Raw genomic sequence first — 17920 nt, forward strand, 5'->3', positions numbered from 1 at the left:
GCAACGAATCCTGCCTTTACTCAACCTTGCGCTTTGTAGCTTCGCAAGGCAGAACCTATGGATTCACACCAGTTCTCACATTTGACCAGCCGCTCTGGTGGAAGTCTATGAAGATCCTCAAATCCGACACGACGAATGAGCTGAGTAGTATAGTTCTCAAGTTAGGCGGTTTTCATTTGATGATGAGTTTCGTCGGATACATAGGACACCTCATGCAAGGTTCTGGTCTGAAAGAGGTTCCGGAATTGGTATACGTGACTGGTGCAGTGCCGCACATTCTTTCTGGAAAAGCGATTTCTATAGCTGTTCGAGCTCACATTCTCGTGAGCTCGGCCATATACGCTCATCTCCTCGAAGAAGAGCAAGTGACGTTGACATCTCTAGACATGTCTACTGTCTTCGCTAACGTACTGGCTGGATACACCCCACCCGAAGATCTCAGTCATGATCCCCAGCTCAAGTAACTTGAAAACTTTCTCAAGCAGAGACGCCAAGACCTGCTGACTCAGGGAACTGCGAAGCTCTGGTTTCAGTACCTTGACATAGTTGGGATACTGCTTAAGTTCATACGTGCCGAGAGACTAGGTCTGTGGGATTTGCACCTACAATCTGCAGTAGAGATGCTTCCGTTTCTAGCAGCATCTGGACATAACCTCTATGTCAAGTCGGTCTGGATATACCAGCAAGAGATGGCTAGGCTTCAAACTAGTCACCCACCAATCTTCGAAGCATTTGAACAGGGAGGTCACACCATTAGAAGATCAGAGCGACGCTGGGCTGGGCTCTCGGCAGATCTTGTCATCGAGCAGGAGTATATGAGAAGTCTGGAAACATCGGGCAGTCTTACAACTGGAGGTGGGATGACAGAAGTACAGAGAGCCATTTGGGTTCTGTCAAGACCAGCATGCCTGGGGATAAACCTCATGATTTAAAATTTGGCTACAATTTGTTACTCAGCATGCAAGCGGTGCCACGACATCAGTTCTAACTGAAAAGAGCGTGACTTCGACGATACCCAGGAGCTCGTGGCGTACTTTGTATAATCTTCTCCGTTCAGAGGTGACATTTAGCTTAGAAACATTACCAACGGCATAACTTCTTCCAAAGATGTTAATGTTGACGAGGCCGATGTGGCTGGAAAGTTGATTCTAAGTAATATGACGGGAAAAACCTTGAAGGAGCAAGTCTTCAAGAAAAAAGACCAAGTGACCCTAATGAATGCCAAAAAGGCGGGGTCCTCTGTGGTAGCGCACATAGATCCGGCGCTCCTTTTCCAGCGGTTTATAATAGTAGCCCAACGAACTGACTTCCGAGAAGAATACTTCAAGTACGAACTTTGTACGATTCCTCCTTCTCTTTTCGAAAGCGATGGCCTTATGAGAAAAGCAAATAAGCCAGAGCTTGCAAAAGCGATCTTTCAGGCTTGCGGGGTTGAGACTCAGTCACCCTCAAGACCTGCTTCTGCGTGTAACATCGTCGGATGGTGGTTCTCTTCTAAATCGAGTTCCATGGAAGGTAGGGTCAACCTTCAAGGTCATCTTTGCTTCATACGTCCATTACGTACAAGCAAGGTACCCTAGGGCGATCGTTGTGTTTGAAGGATATGAAGGTGGTCCAGCAATCAAAGATGCTACCCATTTACGTCGAGCAAGGCTGGTTGGCCGCCAAGTCTTTTTCACCGAAGAGATGACCCTCTGCATGAAGAAAGAAGAGTTTCTTTCACAAAGGACGTTTCCTGAAGCTGCTCGGCAACCATTTGGAAGCCGTTGGTTTCCGAATTTCTTCTGATCAGTCGATCAGATTCGCGTTCCGGGCGTTTATATTTCTCACCTGAAGCTAAGTTTGGCGGTACTAGTTCAGCTTGGGATATTAGTGAGATGAAGCAGAAGCTAGGAACAGATGTCAGATACCGTTCTGATACCGTTCTGTCATGCCGTGCTAGGTTGTGACACAACCTCTCACCTTAACGGAATAGGAAAGGTCAAAGCCGTTCAGCTGCTACTTTCCAACAAAAGTTACAGGGACAGCGCTGCTATAGTTGGCGACAAGCTTGCATCGCTTGACGATATTGTGGCAGCAGGAGAGCGAGCTTTGTTAATACTGTACGGTTGCCCTGATGTTTCGAACCTAGACACTGCCAGAAAGCTAATCTTTCACAGAAAAGTGAGCACTGCCACCACTTTCGTGCATCCACAAGAACTGCCGCTGACTCAGGCACCAACGAAGTACCACTCGCTACGTATCTACTGCCAAGTTCAAATCTGGCTTGGGAACCCAGTAGACCCTTTACGCCTGGGATGTAAACTGCAGGATAACGAAGTTTTTGCGCCAATAAAAGCAGATCTCCCTGCCGCTCCGTCTCACCTGCTGAAAATTATCAAATGCTCGCGTCGTATTGACGGCTGTGATAGTGAAAAGTGTACCTGTAAGAAAAACGAACTTGAGTGTACTATAGCCTGCCGTACCTGTAAGGGAAGCTCGTGCAACAATTCGAAGTTTCGAGAAGAAGAACTTAGTGAAGAAGAATAACAGTTAACTGTGATGATGAAAAATCTAGTTCCTACATTTTGATGATGTGCAATTTTTATATATTTGAAAAATAAGATAAAAGCTTTTCTCTGAACACATTAAGTTAGAGCCTACCTTGTCACATGGTGTTTGGCGCTGAAATGTTTCGTCATTCCTGTTTATTGTTGTTTAGTCTTTTTGTTTTTTCTAATCCTTTCGTTTACATAGCCAAATAGACTACAAGAACGACAAACTTATTCCGTAGTAGACCTTGATAAACGCTGGTAAGAGTTTTTTTCCCCAAAGACACAGTTTTTTTTCCCATTTTTTTTTTGCTGATAAATATTTTTCTTTTGGTCAGGTAACGAAATGAGTATCAGAAATGAATTCAGAGCCAAAAGCTGATCTAAAAAGATGTGTAAAACATTATAGTTTACGTTTTCAATTTTTTCCCTGGTTTTTGAGAAAATAAATAAAAAAACATTAAAGAAAAACAATTTCGCATCGAGTTAGAGATTTAGATTTTTGATATGTTGTTAAGCATTTTTTTTCTGGTCCGGATGGTGAAGAAACCATTTCTGTACCAATTTTTTCCTGGTCAAAACTTATTTTTGTCCTACTATGATGACAGTGGTAAAATATGGTTCTGGAGCATGGGCGCTCCGAAAAACGAAGGAAGATTTGCTAGACGTTTTTCAGAAAAATTGCCTACGGATTGTTTTGGGTACCCGACTGTCTGACTGTATTTCAACACAAGGCTGTACGAAGTATGGTTCAATCCCGCCTTATAGGGTTATAATGAGAGAAAGGTTTGGATTCCCGGGGCAAGTTTTGAAGGATGATAGATTGCCAAAAATTTTCCTTTTCGGCCGACCGTCTAGGTCTAAACGGAAACCAGGTCGTCCACAGTTGGGGTGGGAGGATTTCGTAAAGAAAGACTCAATGGGAAGTGGAACATACTGGTCGGGTGAGAATAGGGAGCCTTTGAGAATAGTTGGATGGATAAGGAGCGTGTGTAGCTATGTTGGCCCATAGCGGAGAGGTACTGCAGTGAGTTGCTACTAGTAGTAGTAGTAGTAGTAGACATTACGCCACTCCAGGTATTTGCATTTCTGCTTCAGGAGACCTATTTAATGCAAATAAATTTTTTTTATAGAGAATGGAGAGGAAATGTGAAAGAAATTACTTTTGTTGGATATTGTTGTTTTGTGAATATGATCACTGGCCTTTAAACACACATGTCTATGTAACTATCTATACTATATCTATGCTATCTACAATAGTCTAAGTCTAAATTTTCATCCATCGTTTCATTAGGCAGTTTCTTTGAAAGCTCAGAGTAAAAATTTGATCAGCATGGTCGGCATATCATTCTTTACTAGTTTGCTGATACTGACCAGAGACATATATTGCAAATACTAATCATGAGCAGATTTTACTAATCATGAAATATTACTTAATTAATCATGATGATAGACCACATATCCCCAGATAAAGGCAATCAATGATGCTAACTTAAAGGCTTTAATTTTCACGTTTCCTGGCCTTCTTCCATCCGAGAATGATAGAAAAAATTGCCGACTTTAACTTACCCCAGGTGTTATCAAGCCGAACTTATGAAAATCAGGTATACATGAGCACCAGCCATGAAAGAGCTATCAAGAATTTTGCCCTGTGCTCTAAAACATCGATCCACAATTTCCCTATGTTCTATTGTCAAGGTTAAAAAAAAGAGGAGACATCACTGCTGAGGTGGCAACTTCCACACCAGGACTTTCAATGGAATACTTAACAGTGGCAATTTCAATGGCATATTTGACATAGTATTTGAAAGATTTTGGGATCTTTTTTTTTGGGGGGGGGGGGTTAATTTCAACAAAAAGTAAGTATTTTCTGATAGATGTATAGGACTAAATTGACGACGTTTTGGATTTTTGTCAGCATAGTTTAAAGGTTCAATAATTATGCCTGTGGGGATTACACGATCCTCCCCCTCCCCCCCACAGATCCCAGGGACAGGGATGTAAGTTATCACCAACAAAAATTAGTACTTCGCAGTTAATGTTAGTAATGAGTCATAGAGGAATGCAGTCGTTTAGGATTCGCAAGTCGTGATCTCAATAATATTTTTCAATTAATTTTTTGGCGTTTAAAAAATAAATTTTTTAATTATTTTAATAATCAATATTAAATTATTTCTTAAAAAATCGAATACATTGTCTCAAAGCCTGTTTAAATTACTTTTCTATATGTGTAAATGGAATAATAACATTTTTGAACACTGTATAATAGAAGCAATTGAAAAACGTGACTAATCAAACAGTTTGTGGTAACGAACTTTAAGTAAAGAGCGATCCGGCTCAATAGTAACCGAAACTCTAAAAAACGGAATTTTGATACAGATAGACACATCAAAAGAATTGTATTTTTATGCTGATTTGAGATATATAAATTTCATCAAGTTTAGTTTTACCCATCAAAAGTTACGAGCCTCATTAAATTTGCCTTATTTTCGAAAAAAGGGGAACGCCCCATAAAATTCATAAAATATTAATGAAAATCACATCATCAGATTCAGTGTATCAGAAACCCTACTGTAGAGGTTTCAAGCTCCCTATCTCCAAAAATGTGGAATGTTGTATTTTTTGCCAGAAGAAAGGTCACGGATTCGTGTTTATTTGTTTTTTTTTTCAGGAATGATCATATTGACCGAGCCATCCTAGAATGTCGCAAGAGGGCTCATTCGAATGGAAATTAAAATGGAATTAATAGTATACTCTATTAACTGATAAACCTGGAAAAATATATTTTTTTTAAATATTGTTTTAGGTTTATCAGTTAGTACTGGGAATGTAGGGTTTATCAGAGATACTGGGAATATAAATATTGATCCTATTTATGATAGTATTTTAAAAAAGGAACCCATATTTAAAAATAAAAATAAGGTATTGCAAAATGTCCCAGGAGTTAGTTCAAATAATAAACCTAAGCGAATAGTAGCATCAAAAGCTTTGTATAAAATTATTATTCCTTGTTCATTTGGTATTTTAGAGGATTTAATTCAGTTACTTTTGTTTGGGGGTTTTACTAAGGAAGCTCAAAATTGTCGATTTTAGGCAATTGTAAAGTATAATTTTAAGATGATTATATTTTAGTTTTATGTACATTTTTTAGTTTTAGTTTTTTTTTTCTACGCTGAAGACGATGTTTGATACGGGCGAAATATTTGTTTTCATTTACTGGCCATAGACCGGTTTGTCGTATTTATATTTTTTCTGTCATGGCTGGCCAGTTCGGCTTTAGATCTTTTATTCTCTTATTCACTCCTTATATTGTTTGATATCGAATCGGGTTTATTCTGGGATATTCGTATTGAAAGAAAATGCAAAATTAGCAAGACTACTTTTAGAAAATTTAACATTATTTCGGGGTATTCATCAAAATAAAATGGATATTAGCAACAGAATACCTTTTATACATAGGTGGCTTTGGTAGTGACTTCTCTTCACTCCTTAAAACACTGAGTATCGAATCGGTGCTAAAAGAGTGATTCCGTCTTTGAGTTTCTATCCCAGGCTCAGAAGTTTCCATTTTTTCTTCAGAAGTTAAGGGAAAATCAGGTAGAGATCCTCTGTCAAACTTTTGACTTGTCGTGCTTTGGGTATCAATCACTGACCCTTGACTTCTAAGTTTGTCCACAATAAACACACGGAAATTCTAAAAAGAAATTATTGATTTAGACCATGGTTTTCCAGCATCCTCTCAAATGTTCTCCCTTTGGTATTTTTAAAAAAACATTTAAAAGAGAAACTACTAGTTTTACTACTATTACTATTACTACTACTACTTCATTTTCAACTACGAGTATGTTAAAAATCCTAGGGCTACCAATTTTACTACCACTTTTGCTGCTACTTCTACTACTACTGCTACAATTGAACTAAATCACAATCGTTTATGTGCATCCAGGTTGTCAAGACATATAGGCAGGATATCTTAAGGGTAGAATAGGGTATAAAGAGGAAACTTTCGCGGAAAGTTTGTGTTGCTTTAAAACTAAGTCAAAAGACACTTTGTATATGCTGGTTTTCAATAAGATATCTCAACAATGTCTCAAGAACGACTGAGGGTGTTATGTTGAAACTTTCAGGGCTACTACTATTACTACTTCTGCTCTTACAATTGAACAAAATCAAAATATTGTAGGTTCATCTGGGTTGTCAAAACAAAACGGATATAATGCCTTAGAAACGGCGATAAGTTTTATTTTTCTGGGAAATTTTGAAGAGGTATAGAACTAAATCAAAGAATAAATTGGGTGTCCAGATTTTCAAAATGGTTTATTTTATAAAAGTTGTTAAAAACACATAAATAGTAAGCCAAACTATGGATTCTTATAGAAAAAAGCGAAAATATGTTAAATATTTTTTTTTTTACCAACGAAAAAAGACTAGGCCTATATAAAAAAACGAACAGAAATTATGTAAAAATATTCGCTTTGTTGTGTTTTTTCAGTATTTTCACTTGGCCTTTAAAAACCCCACTTTTGCTCGTTTTTCTTTCTTTACGGAACATAAATTATTTTTTTTTTAATTCCCAAACAGGTTTTGAAAAGAAAGGTAAAGGGTACATTAAACCAAAAATGAGCAAAAACAAAGTCAAATGATTTTTCGTCCACAAAACTACCATGGATCGCCATCAGCAAAAAAATATAACCCACAATAAACACAAGTTATAATATATAACCGATTCAAACACAAAATAAACAGAAACTAAGAAAAGCAGGGCTGACGTACCAATGAAATCTAAAGACCCGAACAAATATAGTACTTTAGTGAATTTTTTTTTAATATTTTCTTTATTTTAACTTTAATAAATTAAAAATTATTAAGAATTTAAGGAATAAATATAAGTATATGTATATTAAATTGTCAATCCACATTTATTTATTGTTTTTTTTAGTAATCTTGGTTATTATGGTGTTGTTTTGCCGGTTGCCAAACTCTTATTTGTAGAGATTTTTGGTCATTTTAAGCTTTATTTGCATATTCAATTTAAGTTTTACTCGTTTTAAGATTTATTTATTCATTTATTTTCAATTATATTGTTTATTTAATTTCTGTTTGTGTTGGGTTTCATTTATTCTTTAATAGTAATTTTCGGCCGTTTTGAGTTTGAAAGATTATAGGAATTTATTTCTGCAGGTCTTAAAATTAAAATGGCTCTTTAATTTCTTTGAAAAACTTACTTTTTCAGATTTTTTTTTTATTTGTTTCCGTTCGTTTTTTATTCCCAAATTTTCAAGTTTTTCAACATTCCCCATTTCAACATTGAAAATTCATCAAAGTATCAAAACTTCAAATTCTTGTTTTTTTTTTGTCAACATTAAAGTTTCAAAGTTCATTAAACCCGCTAGACATTCCCTGAAAGTAGTCTTAAGTGGATGTAGTAGCAGTTGCAAGGTGTCACAGTCTCAGTTGCAAGTTGTTGCAATTGGAAGTAGTCACATTGGCAGTCACATTTGCCGCCACAATAGTAGCAGTAGTAGTAGTGGCCCATAATGTTTCAGGTTAATGCCCTTACCAGTTCTTAAAATATTGCAGATACGCTTTTTGCATAACTTGGATACGGATAGTTTCTTTTCGTTTAGTTCAACATACCCCTCAAAATTTCCCGAAATTTTGCCTCATTGCCCTTACCCTTCTCGGACTAACCCAGAATTAAATATTTCCCCCTTTTTCAATTATAAATCCTCCATTTAAAAAATTAACCAAACGCATAATTTACATTCCTTGCACCGGGGGCTGCGGGAGTATGGCATTTTAAACTTCTTTACTTGTATTTACCCGTCCCTGAAGTGTCTTGATTTCAATCTGCTATACACTATGAGCCCTTTCTAGCCGAAATTCTATCTACCTATTCAAATGTTTAAGGCTTTTTATCCGCTACGACTCAGTTATCCCATGCTTAAGGGTCCTTTTCCATAGTCGTCTGGATTACAAGGACTTCAATCACAACTAACAATGATTACTCCAAATTTCATCAGTTTTACACTTGTTTGATACATACAAAAAAAACGTAAGAGTTTTGTATAAAATCAATAATACAAATAAATCAGTAAAACCATGATAGTAAAGCACCGATGAACAAAGTCAGAAAAATGATAATAATATGGTATATAACACATACATATCTTATATAACATATAAGACAAGCCAAAGAGACTTTCGGACATCAGACATGTGAAAAAAGCTGCAGAAAATGCTGAATCGTGAGCAGTAGCAAAGTAATAGTTTATTTGTTCCCTTAAAATTCCATGTGGTCTTAACCCCCCCCCCCATCCCCTCCTTCTAAAAAAAACAAAATGTTTAGGTTGCGTATTTGAATTACCTGTATTGCTTCAACAAGGGCAGCGACTGCTTCTTTTATATCCTTATGATTAAATGCTTCATCGCCATAAATTAAAATCGCGTAAGACCATTTAATGAGAAGTGCAACACACTGAAAAACACCTGCTCAGGAACAGAATAAGGTATTGAGTTTCGATTTTTAGGGAAATTAATTAAAAAATAACTTTTTCCACAAAATAAGTTTTTCAAAGTAAAGTAAAGAACTCCATTAAACTAAAAATGAGTAAAAATAAAATCCAATAGTCTACCAAGCGTGAAACTACCTCAAATCAGCATCGATAAATAAATGAAACCCAAAACGAACAGAAATTACAATAAATAACCGAGTCAAACTCAAAACGAGCAGAAACTAACATGAGTAGGGCTCAAAACCCCTATGACTTCCCAAGGCCAGAACATAATTTGCATTTTACTGAAAAAATATAAATTTTTTTACTTTTATGACTTTAATAAATCAAATAATATTAACATTTTGATTAATAGATATCAGTATATGTATATCAAACTGACAATGCACGTTCGTTTGTATTTTATTCAGTAAAGTGCAAATTATGTCCTGGCCATGGGAAGGCATAGGGTTTGGAGCCCTACTCATGTTAATTTCTGCTCTTTTTGAGTTTGACTCGGTTGTTTATTTTAATGAATTGAACAAACTGTCTTAAAAATAAGTTTTACAAATAAAAGTAATGGCAATTTTAAACGTAAGCTAAGCATATACAAATACCTGTTAAAATTCAAACTCAAAACGACCAGAAATTACTATTAGATAATGAATGAAACCCAAAACGAACAGAAAGTAAATAAACAATCATAGCAAAAAACATACAACAAGTGATAACATAAATGAATAAATAGATCTTAAAGCGAGTAATGCTTAGATAAATTATGAAAATCAAGCTTAAAACGAAAAAAGTTTGCTATTAAAGTATAAATGAAACTTAAAACGAACAGAAATTAAATAAACAATCAATTCGAACAAACATAAAATATATATTAATGTTAATGAATGAATGAATCTTAAAATAAGTGTAACTCAAATTAAATATGCAAATCAAGTTTGAATCGAATAAAAATAACTGCAAACAAGAGTTTGGGTATCGCCTCACTGCAGAAGCCTAAAACCTACTGTGTCATTGGTACCTGACTGAAAACTACATGAGTCTTGAACAGTCTTGGAAAGTATAAACAAAATTAAATTGAATATTAGATATATAATGATATTATTTTTTGAAAGATCCATCAGTTCAATATTTTTTTTTTCTCTGTAATTTTTATTTTTTTTTTTCAATGCTGTAAGAAATGGAAAAGAATAAATCTGTAATATAAGAGTAATTCATTTTCAGTAAAGTGTCAATGATGCAGAAGGCCTTAGGTTTTTACAGTTATAGAAGGGGGCAGTATCCAAATTTTGTTTGTAGTGAAACTATATTTGTCTTGACCAATCTTGGAAAGAACTAATAAATTAAACTGAATATTTTATGTATAATGATATTAATTGCTGAAAGCTCTTCAGTTCAAAATTTTACTGTAATTTGAATATTTATCTTCAATATTAAGTACAAAAGAAAACATTTGTAATATAATTTGTTTTCAGAAAAGCGCCAATGACGCAGTAGGTTTTAGGCTTCTGCAGTGAGGCGATACCCAAACTCTTTTTTGTAGTTATTTTTAATTGATTCAAACTTGAATTGCTTATTCAATTTAAGTTTCACTTGTTCTAAGATTTATTTATTCATTAACATTAATATATATTGTAAGTTTGTTCGCATTGATTGTTTATTTAATTTCTGTTCGTTTTATGTTTCATTTATACTTTAATAGCAAACTAGTTTTTTCGTTTTAAGCTTGATTTTCATATTCAATCTAAGCATTACTTGCTTTAAGATCTATTTATTCATTGATATTATTACTTGTTGTATGTTTTTTGCTATGATTGTTTATTTAATTTTTGTTCGTTTTGGGTTTCATTTATTCTTTAATAGTAATTTCTGGTCGTTTTGAGTTTGAAATTTAACAGGTATTTGTATCTCCTGAGCTTAATTTTAAAATTGAGTTTGACTCGGTTGTTTATTGTAATGAATTGAACAAACTGTCTGAAAAATAATTTTTTAAAATAAAATTAAAGGCAATTTTAAAAGTAATATCAAGAGAAAAAAACAACTGTAAAATTTCAAAATCAAAACGAACAGAAATTACTATTAAAGAATAAATGAAACCAAAAACGAACAGAAATTAAATAAACAACCATAGCAAAAAACATACAACAAGTAATAATATAAATGAATAAATAGATCTTAAAGCGAATAATGCTTAGATAAATTATGAAAATCAAGCTTAAAACGAAAAAAGTTTGCTATTAAAGTATAAATGAAACTTAAAACGAACAGAAATTAAATAAACAATCAATGCGAACAAACATACAATATATATTAATGGTAATGAATAAATAAATCTTAAAACAAGTGAAACTTAAATTGAATATGCAAATCAAGTTTGAATCGAATAAAAATAACTACAAACAAGAGTTTGGGTATCGCCTCACTGCAGAAGCCTAAAACCTACTGTGTCATTGGCGCCTGACTGAAAACTATATGAGTCTTGAACAGTCTTGGAAAGTATAAACAAAATGAAATTGAATATTAGATATATAATGATATTAATTGTTGAAAGATCCATCAGTTCAAGATTTTTTTTTCACTGTAGTTTTTATTTTCATTTTCAATGCTGTAAGAACTGGAAAAGAATAAATTTGTAATATACGAGTAATTCGTTTTCAGTGAAGCGCCAATGACTCAGAAGGCTTTAGGTTTTTACAGTTAAAGAAGGGGGCAGTATCCAAATTTTGTTTGTAGTGAAACTATATTTGTCTTGACCAATCTTGGAAAGAACTAATAAATTAAACTGAATATTTTATGTATAATGATATTAATTGCTGAAAGCTCTTCAGTTCAAAATTTTACTGTAATTTGAATATTTATCTTCAATATTAAGTACAAAAGAAAACATTTGTAATATAATTTGTTTTCAGAAAAGCGCCAATGACGCAGTAGGTTTTAGGCTTCTGCAGTGAGGCGATACCCAAACTCTTTTTTGTAGTTATTTTTAATTGATTCAAACTTGAATTGCTTATTCAATTTAAGTTTCACTTGTTTTAAGATTTATTTATTCATTAACATTAATATATATTGTAAGTTTGTTCGCATTGATTGTTTATTTAATTTCTGTTCGTTTTATGTTTCATTTATACTTTAATAGCAAACTAGTTTTTTCGTTTTAAGCTTGATTTTCATATTCAATTTAAGCATTACTTGTTTTAAAATCTATTTATTCATCGATCTAAAGTATTACTTGTTGTATGTTTTTTTGCTATGATTGTTTATTTAATTTCTGTTCGTTTTGGGTTTCATTTATTCTTAAATAGTAATTTCTGGTCATTTTGAGTTTGAATTTTACCAGGTATTTGTATCTGATGATCTTAAGTTTAAAATTGCCTTTACTTTTCTTTGAAAATCTTATTATTAGGAAAGTTTTTTACATTAATTTTGTTTGTTTTTGATTGCAAAAAGTTTCAAGTTTTTATGGCGTGGGGGGGGGGGGAAGTTGCTTACTGTCCGATTATTCTTGACTTTAAAAACGGATCTAGAACTTTCAATTGAAATAGAATGAAGATTTTTTCAAATTCTATACGATTACCTCTTTGATAAAAGCCTTATATATTAACAATAGACATCTTGCATAACTTGTGGACAGCGATTGACAACAATGAATGGATGGAAAAAATAGCAAGTTTAATTAGCATAATCTTGCGTTAATTAAGTAAATTACATTACTTTAGACTACGTTAGGGGGGCCCTCGCCCCTCCCCTGGATCCGCCGCTGCCTTACACTCTCTGTTTCTTTCCTTGTTAGGCAGGAGAGCAGATGCCTAATAGGTGTGTGTTAATACCAAAACATTCTATCTCTCATTGAGCCTTCGGGTATAAACAGAATTAGTTCGAAGGAAGGGGTGGGTAAAAAAGGCGTGGGGGTATATTTGCCCTTCGATCAATTTTGACTCTTAAGAGCTGGACTAGAACTTCCAATTTCTAATCAAATGAGCCCTCTCTGAAGTTTATGCAAGAATCCCATCCTGTCCCCGGGCCCTGGTGGGTTTTTTTGACGCCAGAGTTTTGTTACTTAACCTTTCAACTATTTTTAACAAAACGGTATTTTTAACCCTTGTATATAAAGCAGCTCTGGAGGGAAAATAATAAAAAATATTGCACCTATATAAGATTTATTCAGTAATATATGTTAGCACCTGTCATCTGTATGTTTGTAAGATAGTTTATTTTAATTTCTGTTCGTTCGGGGTTTTGTTTATTCTTTAACAGTAATTTTTGGTCTTTTTTAGTTTTAACTATAATAGGAATTAATTTCTGCTGGTCCTGAGTTCAATATGGCTCTTTAGTCTTCTTAGAAAACTTATTTTTATGTAAGGTTCTTTTTAAATTAATAATAATAAAACTTTGAAGCCTCATGGCCTTTGCTATTGACAGCTTAATTACATGCCTCTGAAAAATCAAACCTGATTTTTTCACGCAACAATGCGTCGCCTGAAAGCGGTTTTGCCAAAAATAACAATTTTTGGCGAAACTGAGTTACAAACGCCATCTTATGTAAAAAAAATCTACTTTCGAAGGGTCTAATTGACATTGCTGTAAGACGTCTCTAACTGCCTGTATTTTGCAGTTCTCCTTTGCCGAATCGCATATTTTTCGATTTCTTTAAAGTGGTTTTGTCGAATCGCATACGGGATCATAGCATGGTCCGTTTTGCCGAAAGTTGCTGATTTGCTGAACGCGACCTTGGAGAAGAAGAAGACGATCTTTCTTATCTTGATGAACAAGTATGTATAGCAGCATTAATTGGAGTTTGCTTCCACAGTTCTAAAGGAGGTGCTAATGAAGGTTCATGGGCAGAAAACAGTCTAGAACACTAATCTGTTTCCTACTTGGGGAGCTAGTCCTGATTCAGCTGGCAAGCATCTTCCTGAATGGGATGTTCATGTCAATATTGCATTCATGTGTCTTCCTAACTCTGATGAACACCCCAGATAGGCACTGTGATCCTAAATGTATTAAACCTTGGCAGGGGTTAATGACTTCTTTTTATACTGGTTTACCACAGGAAACTGTTATTGCAAGTGGCTCCCTAAAAATAAGATTGAATAGAAAATAGAACTTATTGTTTTTTCATGCTTTCAGTTAAAGAAAACTTTGGGGAGCCACTTGCAATAACAATATCCTGTGGTAAACCAGTATAAAAAAGAAGTCACCAACCCCTATCATGGTTTAATGCATTTTGGATCACAGTGCCTATCTGGGGTGTTCATCAGAGTTAGGAAGACACATGAATGCAATATTGACATGAACATCCCATTTAGGAAGATAATTGCCAGCTGAATCAGGACTAGCTCCCCAAGTAGGAAACACATTAGTGTTCTAGACTGGCAGAAAAAGCTGGGTCAAACATTTCAGTCAAGGAAAGAGATGAGGTAGTTGCTCTTTGACCTGTCTGTGTGTAGGCTAATGAAAGGGTGCGGAACTAGTCTGTGTCACTAAAATCATTCTTAGAAAATCTTCCAGTTACATGGGTGAACATAAAGCTTTCTTTTTTAGCCCCGAAGATTTGTCTTCAGATGAAGATTCTAAATTGACGTATTTCCCCCAAGTGGAAAGTGATCCCGAATCTCCACCCAGTAAGGGATCTTCCTCAGAAGTCGAAAGTACTGCCCTCTGCGAAGATGCTGGCCAGTCCAGCTCTCCTACTACTCGGACAAGTAATAGAACAGAAAGTGAACCAGAGGCTACCAGAGAAATCAGTGAAACAGCTTCTGCTAGCATGTCTCCAACCACAGAAGGAAATGATGGTACAGAAACGAGAAATAATGCATCCAAAAAAGTCAGAAAGAGGTTAAATAACAAGGAAAAGGGGGTTAAAAATCAGATAAAGAATGCAGTAAACTCTGGAAATGTTTATCTGAACCCTGTTACCAAAAAAGTACATGGAAAGGAGAAGGAAGTGAAACCCTTTGCCCTCATTCTTGTCCTTTCAGATGTTTTGAACATTTCTCAGAGACTCATCTTCACATTGTGTTTAAAAACTTTTAGGCATTGTCAAAAGATTCCAAAAGGATGTACTATTTGAAAACAACAAAACCTTTACCTAAAAAAAGGAACAAAAAAAGAGAGACTCGGCGGAAGCATACATTCCACTATTACCTGTCAGTTCATAAGAAAACTGTGGTGGTCTGCAAAGGATTTTATTTTGCTACCCTAGACATCGATGGTAAGCGGATACATTATGCCCATAAGTTATCAAGTGGTCGAGTACCTCCTGTTAGTGTACCACAGAATCCTGTGAATAAAAGTAAAGAAGAGGATCTCGCATACATAATAAGGAACATTGAAAGCTTCCCAACCATTGAATCCTATTATTGTCATGCCAAAACCAACAGAACGTTCCTCGACCCTTCACTCAATGTAAGGAAACTGCATTCATTGTATGAAAGTAAGTGTGTAGAAGATGGTAAGTTGGCTCTCAAGGAACACATGTACAGAAAAGTTTTCAATTGTGAATTTAATCTTGCATTTCATGTTCCTAAAACTGACAGATGCGATGTTTGTGAAGAAAAAAAGGTGGCTGAACAAAATAGTACTGAATTATCTGAGGAGGTCAAAACCTCTCAAGCAAAACATGTGAAAGGAAAACTAGAAAGCAAAGAAGAAAGAGATAAGGACAGGGCTTCGGATGACCCCGTATTGTGTTTTGATATGGAAAAGTTTTTTCTTTGCCAAAGGGGGATGTTTATCCTTTTTTTACAAAAGGAAGATCACTTGCTTTAACTTAACTGCTATTCTTACATTTCGCAGACAGACATGAGAGCTAATCAAGAAAGTTTATTGTTGTTTGTGGTCAGAATGTCTTGCTGGTAGAAGTGGAAATGATATTGCCAGTGGTCTTTGTGCTATCCTTGATAAGGTTTTTACTACCTATCCTGACATCAGAAAGTTGGTTACATGGTCAGATTCATGTGTGCCTCAAAATCGTAATCAAATAATGAGCTACATGATGCAAGACATCCTGAAGAAGCATTCACACGTCCAGAGTATAACAATGAAGTATTCTGAGCCTGGCCACTCCACGATTCAGGAGATCGATGCTGTTCACAACGTCATGGAGAGGTCTTTGAAGCACAAGGAAGTCTTTTCGCTACTAGACTTGACAAAAAAGCTTTTGATTATTCGGCCCCGTGACCCGTTTGTCATTATTCAAATAACCCAGCAGAAGTTTTTGATTACACCAAAACGTCCAAGTACTATAAGTATAGCTTAGTGCCATTTTCAAAGGTGAAGTTACTACAGTTTAAGCAAGGTCTATGCAAAAGAGTGTTCTACAAAACTTCATTTGCGGATACTACTCCTTCGGTAGCGCTGATTCCACCAGAAGCTAGCCCAAGGAGGCCATTGCCCAATTTGTCAGCAGTGAATGTTGTGGAATGGTTGCTGCCTCCTGTACCTTCTAGTACAGTAGCTGAGTTGCCAACAGCAAAAACAAAAGACGTAGAATCGCTTTACCGTTTAATGCCAGCAGTAGATGTGGCATATGTGAAAAGTCTTATTAGAAGTTGTAACAGAGCTGAGGTACCTAATACTTCAGCTGAAATCACAGCGTGTCCCGAAGCAGCCTCTGCCGTTAATGCTCCGAAGGTTAAAACCAGAAATTTCAAGAAGCTTGTTGCTAAGTGAGACCTCCCACTGATCTTTTGTTACATTTTATTGTAAAACTCCCAGTTAATTGTCGAAATTAAAATTTGTCTATCAGATGAAATATGTTTTGCCAAAAGTCGTATTTCTAATTCATGCTGAGCCGATTCCGTTTTGCCATATCTTACCTGTGTTCCGAAATTTTCAGGCGGTTTTGCCGAAACTGATATTCATTCCGTTTTATCTCAGGAAAGGCTCACCTTAGACCAATAAAAATAAGCACAACGATATAAGCGATTTTTCTTCTTAATTTTGAAACAAAATTCAACGCTCTAGCTATTGCCGATTCTGAGATACAAATGTCAAAATTTTCAAACTCGTTTTTCTCCCGTTTTTGGAAAAACAGATTCGGCAAAACCACTTTCAGGCGACGAATGAATAGATCGAAATAATAGCTTCTAAAAACAGTAGATAGGTTATTCCATTTGTTGATGCAGAAAGATCAGGATCGTTTTGATTAGACCATTTTTCGGATTTTTTGCGCCACAATAATTTAGCATTTATCGCGAAGTATAATATAAATGTTTTTACTTTTATGACTTTAATAAATCAAATAATATTAACATTTTGATTAATAGATATCAGTATATTTATATCAAACTGACAATGCACGTTCGTTTGTATTTTATTCTGTAAAGTGCAAATTATGTTCTGGCCATGGGAAGGCATAGGGTTTTGAGCCCTACTCATGTTAATTTCTGCTCGTTTTGAGTTTGACTCGGTTGTTTATTGTAATTAATTAAAAAAACTTTCCTAAAAATATTTTTTTAAAATAAATTTTATGGCAAATTTATAATAATGAACTGGATATAAAAATAAACTTTGAAATTCTACTTAGTCACGACTAACCTGGACTACTACAGGATAACCGAAACCCAAAATGAACAGCTATTGAGAAAACCCCCGTTGGAAATTACATAATAAAAGTAATGATATAAATTAATAATTAGATCTTAAAGCGAATAATGCTTAGATAAATTATGAAAATCAAGCTTAAAACGAAAAAAGTTTGCTATTAAAGTGTAAATGAAACTTAAAACGAACAGAAATTAAATAAACAATCAATGTGAACAAACATACAATATATATTAATGTTAATGAATAAATAAATCTTAAAACAAGTGAAACTTAAATTGAATATGCAAATCAAGTTTGAATCGAATAAAAATAACTACAAACAAGAGTTTGGGTATC

At 34.7% G+C, this 17920-nt stretch overlaps 1 protein-coding gene across 1 annotated transcript; it reads right to left on the reverse strand.

Annotated features, from left to right (window-relative positions):
- Nucleotides 1–1675: 1675 nt before the first annotated feature.
- Nucleotides 1676–13709, reverse strand: LOC148956671 (uncharacterized). The gene is made up of 4 exons (XM_089091666.1): nucleotides 13634–13709; nucleotides 8899–9020; nucleotides 5978–6225; nucleotides 1676–1889 (listed from the first exon to the last, which is right to left on the reverse strand). Exons 1-4 carry the CDS (start codon nucleotides 13707–13709, stop codon nucleotides 1676–1678), a joined length of 660 nt encoding a protein of 219 aa, XP_088947792.1.
- Between the last annotated feature and the right edge of the window lie 4211 nt (nucleotides 13710–17920).

Source organism: Artemia sp. Qi Xiang Cuo, chromosome 1, assembly GCF_049724085.1.
Source record: "Artemia sp. Qi Xiang Cuo chromosome 1, ASM4972408v1, whole genome shotgun sequence".
In the NCBI taxonomy this organism is placed as follows: domain Eukaryota; kingdom Metazoa; phylum Arthropoda; class Branchiopoda; order Anostraca; family Artemiidae; genus Artemia; species Artemia sp. Qi Xiang Cuo.

Coding starts and splice junctions, on each gene's coding strand:
- LOC148956671 (XM_089091666.1), bottom strand. CDS start 13,709: ATGCGATTCGACAAAACCACTTTAAAGAAATCGAAAAATATGCGATTC. Junction 9,021..13,633: donor AGAACTGCAAAATACAGGCA/GTTAGAGACGTC, acceptor GTTCCTGAGCAG/GTGTTTTTCAGTGTGTTGCA. Junction 1,890..5,977: donor AAGCCACCTATGTATAAAAG/GTATTCTGTTGC, acceptor ATCTGTTCCTAG/CTTCTGCTTCATCTCACTAA.